At 42.4% G+C, this 15351-nt stretch overlaps 1 protein-coding gene across 3 annotated transcripts in view; it reads left to right on the top strand.

The window, feature by feature from the left end:
- Positions 1 to 15351, top strand: part of LOC135244255 (uncharacterized) — a 51363-nt gene that overhangs the window by 30894 nt on the left and 5118 nt on the right. For all 3 annotated transcript variants that reach the window (XM_064316582.1, XM_064316583.1, XM_064316584.1), the window contains 20 exons: positions 557 to 759; positions 1729 to 1814; positions 2312 to 2439; positions 2656 to 2781; positions 3014 to 3204; positions 4614 to 4705; positions 4928 to 5058; positions 5479 to 5603; positions 6129 to 6246; positions 6667 to 6879; positions 7312 to 7482; positions 8792 to 8944; positions 10336 to 10385; positions 11642 to 11774; positions 11873 to 11955; positions 13020 to 13149; positions 13846 to 14036; positions 14399 to 14489; positions 14804 to 14915; positions 15100 to 15284. In XM_064316582.1, the coding sequence (XP_064172652.1) occupies positions 557 to 759; positions 1729 to 1814; positions 2312 to 2439; positions 2656 to 2781; positions 3014 to 3204; positions 4614 to 4705; positions 4928 to 5058; positions 5479 to 5603; positions 6129 to 6246; positions 6667 to 6879; positions 7312 to 7482; positions 8792 to 8944; positions 10336 to 10385; positions 11642 to 11774; positions 11873 to 11955; positions 13020 to 13149; positions 13846 to 14036; positions 14399 to 14489; positions 14804 to 14915; positions 15100 to 15284 (2712 nt within the window). The remainder of the gene's footprint in view (positions 1 to 556; positions 760 to 1728; positions 1815 to 2311; positions 2440 to 2655; positions 2782 to 3013; positions 3205 to 4613; positions 4706 to 4927; positions 5059 to 5478; positions 5604 to 6128; positions 6247 to 6666; positions 6880 to 7311; positions 7483 to 8791; positions 8945 to 10335; positions 10386 to 11641; positions 11775 to 11872; positions 11956 to 13019; positions 13150 to 13845; positions 14037 to 14398; positions 14490 to 14803; positions 14916 to 15099; positions 15285 to 15351) is intronic.

Here is a 15351-nt window from a genome sequence, read left to right as displayed (position 1 = left end):
CTAAAAATAATGGTTGATGATTGGCTTGTTATTTTACTTGTTGGACTACTGATTAGTTGCTGAAGAAAGCTTCAAAATACTAGATTCAATGGTTGGTAGAAGAGCGAGCGACTTGTAGTTTTCAACTGTAACTAAAACGGAAGCCAAACTATTTGAAATCATGAGCAAATAGTGTTTTTGTCATTATTTGTTTTTCTCACTATCAAACACGTTTATTTCAGTTTGTCCAGAAAAGTTAATGGTAAAATGGACTGCATTTATATAGCGCTTTTATCCAAAGCGCTTTACAATTGATGCCTCGCATTCCGTCCCACTTACTCCATCCGTCGTCCAGCCTGCATCAAAGCCAAAAGGCAGCCATCCTCTATGTTGTTTTGTTCTGTCCCCTTTCAACCAACCCACACCCAGACCTTATGTTACCTCCCTATATACCCCTATACACTCTGGGGTCGTAACAGGGATTGACAACCTTCCCAAAATGTCTTGGGAGGTAGTTGAATAACGTTGATGTAGGGGTCACCGTGACGATGTGGGGGTGATGCTCTGTCTCCCTCAGGGCCAGCCCTTGCCGGCAGAGGTGCGGTCTGCCATGCTGCAGCAGGTGCTGGACCGGGCCAACCTCTCCGCCGCCAGCGATGCGGAAGTCCTGGTGTGGCTGCAGCGCCGGCTGCCGGCCGTGGTGCCCAACCTGCGAGAGCAGCAAGTGGCCCCTCTCTTCGGCATCGTCCGGCACAGGGACTGCAACATCAGCCAGGAAGTGTAAGAGCACCCCCTCCTCCCTCCCTCCCTCCTGCCCTCACCGCCAGTGAAACTCTGTAGGAACTTTCAGTTCAATTCAGCGGAGTGGATAACCAATGCTGGCCATTTTGAAGACAAATTGTTTTTATCCTTTTAACTTGTATAACAATGAACAGTGAACAAGGGTTCAAATGGAAACGTGAAATTCTGAAAAGGAAGGACAACAAACTTAAGTTAAAAAAAACTTACTTTAAAAGAGTACGACAGAAAAACTAATTGGATGAAATGTTATTTTCCTTTGACATTTAACATGCATCCCCAGAACTCTACAGGAGGGCTCATGCTCTTTTAAAGTAATAATTATTCCGAACACATCATCTGTTTTAACCTACCATTCAAATGCGACACAGAAAGAACATGCTTGTAGCAGCAACCTGCTGGAATAGCATAAATAATGTGCAAGGCTAAGGAAGTTAGCGTCGATCCATTCCGTCCAACACAGAAAGAGCACGATTGTAGCAGCAACCTGCTGAAATAGCATAAATAATGTGCAAGGCTAAGGAAGTTAGCGTCAATCCATTCCGTCCAACACAGAAAGAGCACGCTTGTAGCAGCAGCCTGCTGGAATAGCATAAATAATGTGCAAGGCTAAGGAAGTTAGCGTCGATCCATTCCGTCCAGCACTGAAAGAGTACGCTTGTAGCAGCAGCCTGCTGGAATAGCATAAATAATGTGCAAGGCTAAGGAAGTTAGCATCGATCCATTCCGTCCAACACAGAAAGAGCACGATTGTAGCAGCAACCTGCTGGAATAGCATAAATAATGTTCAAGGCTAAGGAAGTTAGCGTCGATCCATTCCGTCCAACACAGAAAGAGCACGCTTGTAGCAGCAACCTGTTGGAGTATTATGAATGAAGTGCGAGGCTAAGGAAGTTAGCGTCGATCCATTCATAGTTTCTCACGGGCTTTCTCCTTTAATGTGGTTTCCAGGGTGAAGCTGCTGAGCGACGTCCGCCCGACGCTGGGCAACGGCACGGAGCGCGAGGTCAACAGGAACATTCTGCTCTCCTTGAGAGGTGCTGAACCAAATGCCCCACTTACACACAGATATCTTTAGCACAATGGGTCGGTGTAATCTAGCATCACTGCCTAGAGATGAAATTTATTTGGCACAAAGGGTCAGTGTAATCTAGCATCACTGCCATTCACGTTGCTTAGCACAGAGGCATAAATAGTGCCCAAAAGTAGCAGATAATATTGTAAGATGTTTGTTTCCTGGAACAGTTCGACTTGCCAAGAACAGTAGACCAAAAACAGTAGCGTTTTTTCAGCTTTTTCATCCGCTCTCTGTCAGAAAGTCTCTCTAGTCTGAGCTTCTGTTTTATCGCTCAGCCCTAACATTGCGCTCGGGTGTAGAGCTGTCCCGCTCGCTGGTGGTGTTTGCATCCTGTATCCTGTAGTATCCTGAACGCGGGTGTTTATCTGATGCACTGAAGCTCTGAGCATTGAAGCACTGAAGCACTGAGCAGTGAAGCACTGAAGCACTGAGCAGTGACCTTTTCCTCCCTCACAGAGCCCATGCCATTGCGGTGCTACGCGAACCAGAGTTTCTACCTGTTTGTGAAAGAAAGCTTCCTCGAATTCCCTACTCCCCAACTGTCCACATTCCTTTCGCTGATGCCACCAAACAGACAGGCAGCGGTAAGTTAAAAAAGAAAAAAAGAAGTTTTATAACCCCTCAATTTCCCTTAGTCTGTTTCTATCTCCAAATTGATTTTTAATAGTCAGGATTTGGCTCCGCCCCTCCAATAGATTTTTATTGGTCAGGATATGGCGCCTCCCCTCTAATATATGTTTTTTTATTGGTCAGCATCTGTCTCCTCCCCCTGAGTTCTCATGTTGTCTTTCCCATTGCAGCTGATAAACTCCATTCCTCCCCCTGAGCTGGGCAAGCTGCTGAAGGGCCCGATGTTCATAGATAACAGCACGGCGCTCTGCACGCTCCTGCGGCCCTACACACAGACCCCCTCCCTCCTGGAGCAGGTGAGCAGTGCTGCTAAGGGAGAGCGATTTAGTACCGGCTGGATCGACACAAGCTTTTGTTATTTTATGCGCATTATGGATGGAATTGGAAATCGAACCTTCGGTTGATATCAGGAAAACAAATGCATGTGCTGACACTGTAACTTTTATGGCTCCTGAAGGTGGGTCTGAATGCGCCTGTGTTAAGCGTTATGCATTAGGTCCTGAGCTAAGCACGCTGTTTTCCCCACAGGAGGTGTTTCCGGACAACGTGAGCTCACAGATCTTGCCCTGCGTGTGGCCCCTGGCCCTCAAAGGTGTCAGTGAGGCAGAAGTGAGCCGATGGTTCGACGTTCGGCTTCACAATTACATCAGATTCCTCAACAAGGACCTCATTAGCTCACACGATACACTCAACGCATCATGTTTGGCCTTCAAGAAACTGTAAGCATTAAAAGCGGAAGGAATAGCATCCTCTCAGCCAGCTGTGTTCAGGCATGTGTTCAGGAGGAATAGCATCCTCTCAGCCAGCTGTGTTCAGTCATGTTTTCAGGAGGAATAGCATCCTCTCAGCCAGCTGTGTTCAGGCATGTGTTCAGGAAGAATAGCATCCTCTCAGCCAGCTGTGTTCAGGCATGTTTTCAGGAGGAATAGCATCCTCTCAGCCAGCTGTGTTCAGGCATGTGTTCAGGAGGAATAGCATCCTCTCAGCCAGCTGTGTTCAGGCATGTTTTCAGGAGGAATAGCATCCTCTCAGCCAGCTGTGTTCAGGCATGTTTTCAGGAAAAATAGCATCCTCTCAGCCAGCTGTGTTCAGGCATTCAGCATTCCCAATCTGCCACAGTAATTAGACAAATGGGTCATTAGGCAGGTAGTGAGAAGAGCTTCTTGGGCTGAATTTCTACGCTTATTCAACATTTACAGTATATCCCATTGGAATATAAGGTCAGTCAAACAGTTTGTAATGTACAAGAGGGATTCTTGAGAGGGATTCCCAGGGAAAGACAGGCACCCCAGCTGAGCTTGTCTCCTCTTGTTTAGAAATAGTGGCTGGGACAGTGGGGGGGTCTTTAGTTGAGGATCTAAAAAGAGTGGGGTGGGGTGGGTTGTGTACTTTTAAGAGACTGGCAATGTGGGGCTAGACCAAGCCCTACCTTAAAAGTGATCAGTAAAGTTTTTAAATCGGCTCCAAGAAAAACAGGAAGCCAGTGTGGATTGAGGCCAGGATGTGTGTATGCACTCTGCTGTAGCAGCAAAAAAGGCCAACGGATACTAGGATATATAGCCAAAAGTATTGAGTATAAAGGTTCAAAGAAGAGCAACCAAATTGATTCCTGGTATGAAAGATAAAAGCAACAAGGAAAGATGCTTTGAGGCTAATTGAGGCTTTTAAATTCGTAAAAACAAAGTGAACTATGAACAATTCTTCAGATTTAGTTTTGTTAATATAACTAGGGGACATAAAATGTAAATTCCGTATAGACATTAGGAAGAATTTTTTCACGCAGAGAGTAGTCAGTGTGTGGAATAGCCTGCCAGGTCATGTAGTAGAGGCAGAAACTCTGGGGATTTTCAAGACTAGGCTTGATATGGTGTTAGATATTAACTAGTCTGTCAGTAATCAGAGCACTAGGTACAATTTAGTTGGGAAAATGGCAAGCATCGTTGGGCTGGATGGCCTGTTCTCGTCTTTATGTTATGTTATGTTATGTAAAGTTATGTGTGTTATATGAGATCTCATTTAGTTTGGTGAGAAGCCCAGCAGCCAAATTTTCGTCTAATTGCAGCAATGTTGGAAAAGCAATACTCTAACCTCAAGTCTAAATACGTCCTCTTTCATTTTGATTTTGTAGCGTCTTCACGTTGGGAAGCAACTTTGACTTCAACAGCACTGATATCAGAGAGGATGGTGTATACAATGTCATTAAGACCTACCTCAGCACGGGTGAGACTTAATGCTTGCCTTCTAGTAACCATGTGCAAATGACTGTATTCTAAACCACACCAACCTGACTAATGTTTTTTTTTCACACATTTTTTTGTTAATGCTGTACATTTTCAGAATTATTCTGTTTTGTAATACAATATTTTCATAGGTATTTTGAAAAAGGTATTGACCATTTAAAGCATGCGTATATCAGTACACTTCTTTTTGTTCTCATTAAAGATGGAAGTCCAAAGTGCTACAGCCCCAGTGACCCAACACTGAACTCTACGGCTTGGTTTTTCAACTACTTTCACAATTTCATTAGATTTGCCAACTCGGATGATTTCGATAAATTTGGTTCAGAAAAAACAGTATGTATTTTTTCTAACATTTTTAAGTGCTTTTTTGTCCATTGTCACTTTTGGAAAATATTTAGCTTAGAAATGTTACTTTTAGTAGCAGTGAATATTTTGACATACCTGAGCCTCTATTCAGCCTAACTGGTCTGTTCTTTGAATTTAACACTTACTGAGTTACTGAGTTTAAGAGACAGTTGCACTGAGACTTAGCCTACAGTTTAGCTGGACATACCTCACTAGATCCCCCTTCCTTCCTTTTGATGGGAAGGTGTCAGATCATGTAGTAAAGCATATAATGTAAAATGTACGGAAGGGCATATTATAGGTAGATGCAACAGACCGTCTTACACTGAAGACGTGCTCAAAAGGCACATTTCAGTAATGCATGATGCAGCGGGGCTGATTCATATGCACGTGTGTTTTCGCTTTCAGCTTCAGGTCTTCTCTGTCAATCCGCAAAACATCCAGCTCTTCAGCCAACCTGGCATCCAAGGCGACGTCAACACTCGCTACACTGAGTACATCTTCCAGCAGGACCCACTGTTCAGTCCTATAGGGTAAGCTTGGCACGTAAAGCACACACCATGGGCCCTACAGAATCGCTATGCACTGTCACTATCGAACCTCAGTCAGTGTTCCATTCACTGTGAATATCAGTGAACCCCAGAGTCCTGTTTGAAGATGCTATAGTCATACTAAACTGCATGTGTGTCGCAACGAACAAAATAAGATGAGTTCTAATTATATGGTGATAAACAGATGTCAATTTAAAAGACCTGAAAATATGTAAACCAAATTTACATTAAAATGTAAAATAAATACAATAAGTTATAAATTCAGGACACCAAAATCTAAGCCAAAATATACAATCATTTCTGGAATTCAGTCGATGGGCCTCATTCACAAAACGTCTACGATCAGGCTTGAAAGGGTGAAAGGGTAGGGGTCTCCATAGTAACTGTTTTAACACTGGTCTGTGTGAAAGAGGAAGGGTCTCCATAGTAACTGTTTTAACACTGGTCTGTTTGAAAGGGGAAGGGTCTCCATAGTAACTGTTTTAACACTGGTCTGTCTGGCTGCAGGCTGCCACCCTTATTGCAGTGCCATGTTCCAGGAGCGGCCTATTCCAGGCTGGATGAGAATCAGACTCTGGCTGTTCTTGGAAACTTAAACCAGAGCTGCACTACTGTGGAACCTACGGTACGTAATACACTAAAACCGGTGGACACATGGGGAAAACGTCTGCATTTCATTTTTTACTAAGTGCAACCATTTTAGTGATATGACATTCTGTTTTTTTCCACAAACCTCAAACCCAAATTTTTGTACAAATTTTTGAATGGTTATCAACATTTTCTACCAGCTATTCTTGGTACTGTCAGGTGATACTTTCCTAGTTGTTCATTTCAGTAACTTTTCTCTTGCACATTAATTTAGATGAGAATAATTTGTGAGTGACTGATTGATGGCCAAATTAATTGACTGGTTGATTTGTTGACTGCTTGAGTAGTTTTCTGACTTGCCGATTTCCTGATTGGTTGCTTGATAGGTGGATTTGTTGAGTAGCTGTTTCACTGAAGAAGTTATGTCATTTGTTGATTAGTGGTTTTATCATTTCAGATTTCTGCATCACTGGCTGGAAACATCAAAAGAATCAGTCCAGAAGTGCTGACAGCCCTGGGAAGAGAGGTCACGGGTTTGAGTGTCGCTCAACTCAGTGCAGCTCCACCGGGCATTCTCATTGGCTCCCTTAAGCAGCTGGGAAAGGTTTCAGGCTGGAGTCAGGCCCAGTCCATTACCATCGTGAACGTGCTCATTGCAGGAAACTACCAGGTCCGTTTTTACTGTCTTTGTCACATCCTGCCTATTACAACAGCAACATCATTTATGAGCTGAACATGATGGCAAATCTGAAAAATTGGCAAATTATATAAATTATAAGGAAAAACATTCAAAAGATGTTAATTATAGAAAAACAATGTCTCCTCTCATTCACAAAGATGAAACATGAAAATAAAATACAATTGTGTGTGCGCACACACACACACACACACACACATTACTTGGTTAACCCAATCTTGTGTGCTTCATTTTGAATTACTTAATTCAATAGTATAATCCTGTAGAGAAGGAAACAGCGAATGTGGTATGCCAAGGTTTTCACATCTAAGATGAATTTGTTGTTCTTTGCTAGCTCAAGTCAGTGCATTTGCAATTGTACATATTTCCATTGGTTTTCTTCAAGAACATGCTTTCCTTCCACAGACTAACAGTCCTGAGAACCTGCTAAACCTGGGGTCTCTAATAGGGGGGTGCCCCTCGTCATCCATTTCCAGCATCCCCCCCGCCGTAGCTCGGGAAACCGCTTCCAATCCGGAGTTCGTCACCAACCTTTTGAGCGCTCCTCCAGTTGTGCGGCAGACATTCGTCAGCCAGGTACCCACAGGAAGCACTGCGTGGCCTTGTAATCACTTCCTGGTTTTTCCTGGAGTGACAGAAACTTGGAGCCTCATTCACAGACTTTTCTTAAATCAGACTAACTTTGGTTCCAGATTAAAGTTCCTTCACGTGGGGTTCGTTAAAAATGCCAAGCCACTGATTTTTGCGCATATCCCGAGTGTATCAGATGCTGAAAGCCGATTGTTCGTAAATGCGTGAGTCAGTTCATGTTGATCGGTACAACGAAACTCCCCAGCAATGTCATAAAAAGGCATGTCGACTTCAGGGTTCGTGTGAAAACGTCAGTCATTCATTGTTCTCCGCAAACGGATCTGTGTTGTCTCTCATCGAGGCACGAATAGTAATCCAAAGCAGTAAATACAACGTTGCTAAATGGTGGGATTGACAGGGTGCCTGTGGGTCTCATAATTGGTCACCTTTATCAGTAAAAATCAATTACGTGTTCCCAACAAGGCTATTAATGTAAAGTAAAGCCAAGACAAAAAGTGGGCATGAAAAAGCATCGTAAACTGAGATAAAAGTAAAAATAGGACTTTTTGAAAAAAATTTAAACTAAAACTAGCAAACCTGTTCTTAAAACTACCTAAAACTAAACAAAAATTTAAACCAAAATTGAAAACGAATTAAAAATATAAACTAGTGAAAAACTGGAGGTTGTTCTGATGTGTTAGTTAATGCAGTTAAAATCAATAGCGTATTTAGGCCAGTAGTTGTATCAGTAAACATTTTGTATGAGGTCTGTAACTATGTAAATTGGCTTGGCGTAGACAAAGCATTCTAAATATAAATAATCTTCTAGTGTGTGCCTCTACATACATTGATTTTGATCATACCAAACAAAAACAAAATAAATAAAAAAACGGTGGGTGAAAATATGTGGAAATGTTTTTACCCGTCAGGTCTGATTGTACACGTTTTGTGAATGAGGCTCATTTTTTAAAAAACATTTTTTTATTGTATTTTATTGCCTTATTTTCTTTGAAAAAATGTCCACTGTAACACTCTATTTAACCAGTTTGGAAATACAAAATTAAGATGTAATAATTTATTGATATTCTAGGTTAAATATTTTGAATCAGTTAAAGTAGGAAGTATTTTTTTCACTTTTCAAAATGAGCATGTCATTAGCATACTGAAGAAAATGTGTTTCTTGCACAGAGCATTCATTTTCTTCTGTCACTTTCATGACGTCTTCAGTCTTATTAAAACACTATCAGTTTGCAAATCACAGCAAACAGAGATAACACAGTTCCCTCTTTACCGTTATCTGTTCTGCTTTCTGAAGATCATCAAAGTGGATGCTGCACCCCAGGTATTGTTAGACAACGTCCCTGATGAACTAGCCACAGAAATCCCCAGAAACCTGCTGAGCTTTCCCCCAATTATGGATCCGGCTATGGTGCAGAAAATTAACAAGAAGCATTGGAAACCTGAACAGGTACAGCAACGCAATCCCATCCCATTGTGACACATTTCACAGTCTGTCCCGATTCTGCGGAAAACTGCATTATTCACACCTTTTAATGCTTGAACCTTGACTGAGATCCTCCCATCCCTGAGCACTGCTAGAGCCAGCCGTGTGCCATGGTGGTAGATCATAGAGAGAGTTCCGCATTTGAAATTGTACTGTATTTTAGTGGTTTTACCAATCACAATATTTTTTTTTCCACAAAAGTGTGAAGAGTAACCTTTACAATGTTATGTGGGTTCTAGCACTGCAAAGTGAATCATTTACATATAAAAGTTAGAATTTAAGTTTAATGTTATTGTTAGACGCAGGTATCTAAGTAACATGGCCACTGGGGGCATAAGAAACTACCGGATGCCGGACCATGGGGCCCATCCACACACTGGAACTGAGCTTTAACAGATACTAGACTGTGGGACCCATCCACACACTGGAACTGAGCTTTAACAGATACCAGACTGTGGGACCCATCCACACACTGGAACTGAGCTTTAACAGATACCAGACTGTGGGACCCATCCACACACTGGAACTGAGCTTTAACAGATACCAGGCTGTGGGACCCATCCACACACTGGAACTGAGCTTTAACAGATACCAGACCATGGGGCCCATCCACACACTGGAACTGAGCTTTAACAGATACCAGGCTGTGGGACCCATCCACACACTGGAACTGAGCTTTAACAGATACTAGACTGTGGGACCCATCCACACACTGGAACTGAGCTTTAACAGATACCAGACTGTGGGACCCATCCACACACTGGAACTGAGCTTTAACAGATACTAGACTGTGGGACCCATCCACACACTGGAACTGAGCTTTAACAGATACCAGACCATGGGGCCCATCCACACACTGGAACTGAGCTTTAACAGATACCAGGCTGTGGGACCCATCCACACACTGGAACTGAGCTTTAACAGATACCAGACTGTGGGACCCATCCACACACTGGAACTGAGCTTTAACAGATACCAGACCATGGGGCCCATCCACACACTGGAACTGAGCTTTAACAGATACTAGATTGTGAGACCCATCCACACACTGGAACTGAGGTTTAACAGATACCAGACCATGGGGCCCATCCACACACTGGAACTGAGCTTTAACAGATACCAGACTGTGGGGCTCATCCACACACTGGAACTGAGCTTTAACAGATACCAGACCATGGGACCCATCCACACACTGGAATTGTGGAATTTGGATTGTCATTCTTGCAAAATGAACTCTTTTTGAATATCCTTGATTATCATAATTATCATGTGACTAAAATGCCAAGTGGACTTTACACACTTTACAGTGAAGTTGGTCTTAACAGATTCTTTGTTTTCATGAATTTTATTTGCAGGCGGCTCTGTTCTTTGATTCAGTTGCTGCAGGAACCAGTAATGCTGATGAGTAAGTAGTAATATGTGTGAATAGAATTTTCTGTAATACCCATAGCCTTTCGCCTCTCTCTGGCAAAAAATGAAAAATACAATCGCAGATTGTAGGTCTTTCACCCTTTGACCAAACATGGACTTATTGTGGTATAACGTGAGCACTGTATACATTTGACACAGGCAGGTAACAGACAGATAGACAGACAATGGGAGTCCATTTTAAGACCCATGGAACAACCTGATAAATGTTAGGCTGGGAATAGTTCATTCAAAACCATGAGTTGGAGGCATCAATTTTTTTTTTTCAACAGTTAAAATTTCAAACATTTACAGTGCCTTTGGAAAGTATTAAGACCACTTCACTTTTTCCACATTTTGTTACGTTACAGTCTACAGAGTGGTTAATAATATGAATGTAACAGGCGCACATGGGCCATTACAGACTCATTAATAATAGGGATGTAACAGGGTCACATGGGCCATTACAGAGCGGTTAATAATAGGGATGTAACAGGGTCACATGGGCCATTACAGAGTCATTAATTATAGGGATGTAACAGGCTCACATGGGCCATTACAGAGCCGTTAATAATAGGGATGTAACAGGCTCACAAGGGCCATTACAGAGCCGTTAATAATAGGGATGTAACAGGCTCACATGGGCCATTACAGAGCCGTTAATAATAGGGATGTAACAGGCTCACATGGGCCATTACAGAGCCGTTAATAATAGGGATGTAACAGGGTCACATGGGCCATTACAGGGTAGTTAATAATAGGGATGTAACAGGCTCACATGGGCCATTACAGAGTCATTAATGATAGGGATGTAACAGGCTCACATGGGCCATTACAGAGTCATTAATTATAGGGATGTAACAGGCTCACATGGGCCATTACAGAGCCGTTAATAATAGGGATGTAACAGGCTCACATGGGCCATTACAGGGTAGTTAATAATAGGGATGTAACAGGGTCACATGGGCCATTACAGAGTCATTAATTATAGGGATGTAACAGGCTCACATGGGCCATTACAGAGCCGTTAATAATAGGGCCATTACAGACTCATTAATAATAGGGATGTAACAGGCTCACATGCGCCATTACAGAGCGGTTAATAATAGGGATGTACCAGGCTTTTGTATGTGTGTATCTACATTTGCATTTATGTATATATGTATGTATTTAAATGTGTATGTACAGTATATATGTATGTATGTTTATATGTACGTGTGTTTGTAACCATGTGAATTGATTCTTTTATTGTAGAATTTCCACAGATGTGCTCCAGGGATTCTCATGCACAAGGATTCAGACTTTCGGAAAGGAAAAAGTCAAGAATGTCATCCGAGCCTGCCGTAGGAGAAATGGTCGAAGTAAGGTGGTTCTGCGGGAATCCCAGGTAATGCTGAAATGCTGGAACCAGTAGGGAAAATAATATAAATTCATAGCATGGCAAGACATGGATTCAAGTGTAACTTGTTATTTTCTTTTTCTCAGTTAACCTGCATGAACAATCACATCAAGAAAGAAAAGCCACAGAATTTCAGCGACTTCCCTTCAGACATGCTGTTGTACTATGAGTGAGTCAACGCTCAAACACTAACCCGAACCCAACTTTCTGAACCTAACCCAACTTTCTGAACCTAACCCAACTTTCTACCCTAACCTAACTTTCTGAACCTGACCAAACTTTCTAAACCAAACCCTACTTTCTAAACCTAATCCAACTTTCTGAACCTAACCCAACTTTCTAAACCTAACCAAACTTTCTAACCCTAACCTAACTTTCTGAACCTGACCCAACTTTCTGAAACTGACCAAAATTTCTAAACCAAACCCTACTTTCTAAACCTAACCCAACTTTCTGAACCTAACCCAACTTTCTACCCTAACCTAACTTTCTGAACCTGACCCAACTTTCTGAACCTGACCAAACTTTCTATACCAAACCCTATTTTCTAAACCTAACCCAACTTTATGAACCTAACCCAACTTTCTAAACCTAACCAAACTTTCTAACCCTAACCTAACTTTCTAAACCTAACCCAACTTTCTAACACTAACCAGACTTTTTGAACTTAACCCAAATTTCTAAACGTAACCCAACTTTCTAAACCTAAATCAACTTTCTAACCCTGACCAAACTTTCTGAACCCCCAACTTTCTAACCCTGACCCAATTTTCTGAACCTAACACAACTTTCTAAGCCTAACCCAAGGTCTCAGGTCTCAATGAAAGATCACCTCCTGCATGTTCACCTGTATGTTCACCTCCTGTATGTTCATCTCCTGTATGTTCACCTCCTGCATGTTCACCTGTATGTTCACCTCCTGTATGTTCACCTCCTGCATGTTCACCTACTGTATGTTTGCCTTCTGTATGTTCACCTCCTGCATGTTCACCTGTATGTTCACCTCCTGCATGTTCACCTGTATGTTCATCTCCTGTATGTTCACCTCCTGCATGTTCACCCGTATGTTCACCTCCTGTATGTTCACCTTCTGCTTGTTCACCTCCTGTATGTTCACCTCCTGTATGTTCACCTTCTGCTTGTTCACCTCCTGTATGTTCACCTATATGTTCACCTCCTGCATGTTCACCTCCTGCATGGCCTTAAAGGTTTTCTGCTCATGTGTTTCTGTAGTTACTCCAACGTACAGCAGGCAACATGCAAGTCGTACTTCACGGAGACCGGAAACGCAGACTTCAATGTCCTATCTGAGGCTTTGAGCAGGAAGAAAGTCGATTTACTGAACAATGCCAGAAGCTGCCTGGTGAGTTACACTAGTGTACAGTTAAATTATAATCGCTGTTGTTTTTAAGAAAAATGAATCTCCAGAATTGAAAGTCCAGTGGTAGACAGGTTTGTTTCTGGAGGCAGGTTTCCATGGCCCATTCAGCTAATTAGCTACATACATCAATGCCACTCCATTTATAGGTTAAACCGCAAATCTTTTTTGTATTAGGTACTGGTGTCAGAGTCCAATCCTGGAGGGCTGCAGTGTCTGCAGGTTTAACTTCAGTTCTAGAGGGCTGCAGTGTCTGCAGGTTTAACTCCAGTCCTGGAAGGGGCACTGTTTCTGCAGGTTAATCTCTAGTCTGGGAGGGCCATAGTGCTCCTTTTCAGTGTGATTCTGCACCAGTGATTTATTTAAGTCACTGATTAGCTAAAGATTCCACACACCTTGATCTCAACTTTTCAATTATCAGATTGAAAACCACAAAAACCTGCAGGGACTGAGGCCCATCAGTTTGACACTCCTTATATGGGAACATAGTTATCAGCTGTATGAGCGTATCAATGCATTCTGATAAAGTCACCCATGCGATTAGGATAATTCAGTAATTAAGAGCAGAAGGACAAGAAATCCAGAACAGGTACACGACCAAAACAGAGCCCCTTTATGACCGAAATAGAGCCAAGATAATATATCAGTCTATGAATAATGTGACCGATTTATTTATTCCAGGGCATAACAGGAACACACCTGAACAGTGAGCACGTGGAGGTTCTGGGAAACATGTGTTGCACGCTGGATGAGTCTTACATCAATGCCTCTGACCCGATGATACTGGAGAAACTTAAAAACTGCCAGAGTTTCTCAGGCCAGCAGGTGACTGCCATGGAGACCGTTCTCCTCCGGGGGACCACCAAGTATGGGTAGGTGAAGGGAACGCAGTCTCACAGAAGGGCAGGGGGGAACATGATGCAGCTGATAACCTACCACAGAAACCCCCGGGAAGTCCTCCTGAAAGACCCTGTGTGATCGCTTCTTATATTTGCCCTTAAAGACCGATGTATAAACTAATGACAAAATGTTTTCTTCTGCGTTGTGTCTAATCTGCAGGAGAGCTTGTGCGTTCTGTGCTCTCTGATTTGCTGTCAGCCCACCTCTCCTGCAGTGGGCAGATGACCTCCTCTAGGGGGCAGCATAATAATTTTGTTGTTATCATGATTAAAAGCACCCTGCATGTTCACCATTCTTTTTTGTTCTCTGTGTAATTGGAATTTTTTGCTTTCAGAAATCCTTCAGAATGGAACTCTCAAACTCTGGAAAGTCTTGGACCCCTCCCAGCGAACTTAGGAAATTCATTCTGGAGCCATTTTAGAAAGGTACTTTCACATTTGTATGGTATATGGCTGGATCATTGGATTATACAAGTTTTGTACAATGCATGTTGATCTTTTACAGCACAGAAAAAGTGCTATTGCTCTCAAAAATAAGAAAACAGAATATCCCACAGAGTAATTGAAATTGGAGGCACCATTTTAGGCATGTCATTTTAAGAGCACCACGCCCATTGGGGCAGTAATTGTTTCACTAATTTAATTAACTTATGACTGTTTGAATTCAATACTGCTTGTGTGAGCAAGACACTTCTTTTCTTTTCTGGGAAGCTTGTATTGTTTTTTTCCCATCATTGCAGAGGGACATAACCGGATTCCTGAGAAACATGCGGAAACAGGACAAACAGGAAAGGAGGAAGCTCAAAACACTTTTCAAAGAACTTCAGAGTACAAGATTTAGACGAGCAGCAGGTGGGTTGTGACAAAACTTTGGCGTTATTTCTGTTTAACCCCTTCACGCAAGTCCCCTAGTGGCCAAACGGTGGCTTCCTGAGACTGCTCAGCTCAAACATTCAGTGCTCCTGCAACCAAACTATGTATTCGGCACCATCCCTAATATATATATAATATATATCTTTGTTGTGTCTTTCTTCAGACCAGTGCACAGTTGGAAACATCACACAGGTCACCATCAGTGACAACGCTTTTCCATTTGGCTACGACGCCACCCAGTTCGACAACTGCCTGAGCGTTGAGGTTGTGAGGGACAATTTGGCAGGTCTGGCTGCGAAGGTGGATGTGGATGAATTCCAAAAAATCGTTTTGAACAAAATAAATCAGGTAATAATAATAATATGACTTCTATAATGATTGTGCAGCTTATGCAGTGCAGTCTCCACTAACAGAT

The sequence above is a fragment of the Anguilla rostrata genome, chromosome 17 (assembly GCF_018555375.3).
Source record: "Anguilla rostrata isolate EN2019 chromosome 17, ASM1855537v3, whole genome shotgun sequence".
Classification (NCBI taxonomy): Eukaryota; Metazoa; Chordata; class Actinopteri; order Anguilliformes; family Anguillidae; genus Anguilla; species Anguilla rostrata.
The sequence above is the reverse complement of the archived record's forward strand: the minus strand, read 5'-3'. Positions and strand labels throughout refer to the sequence as shown.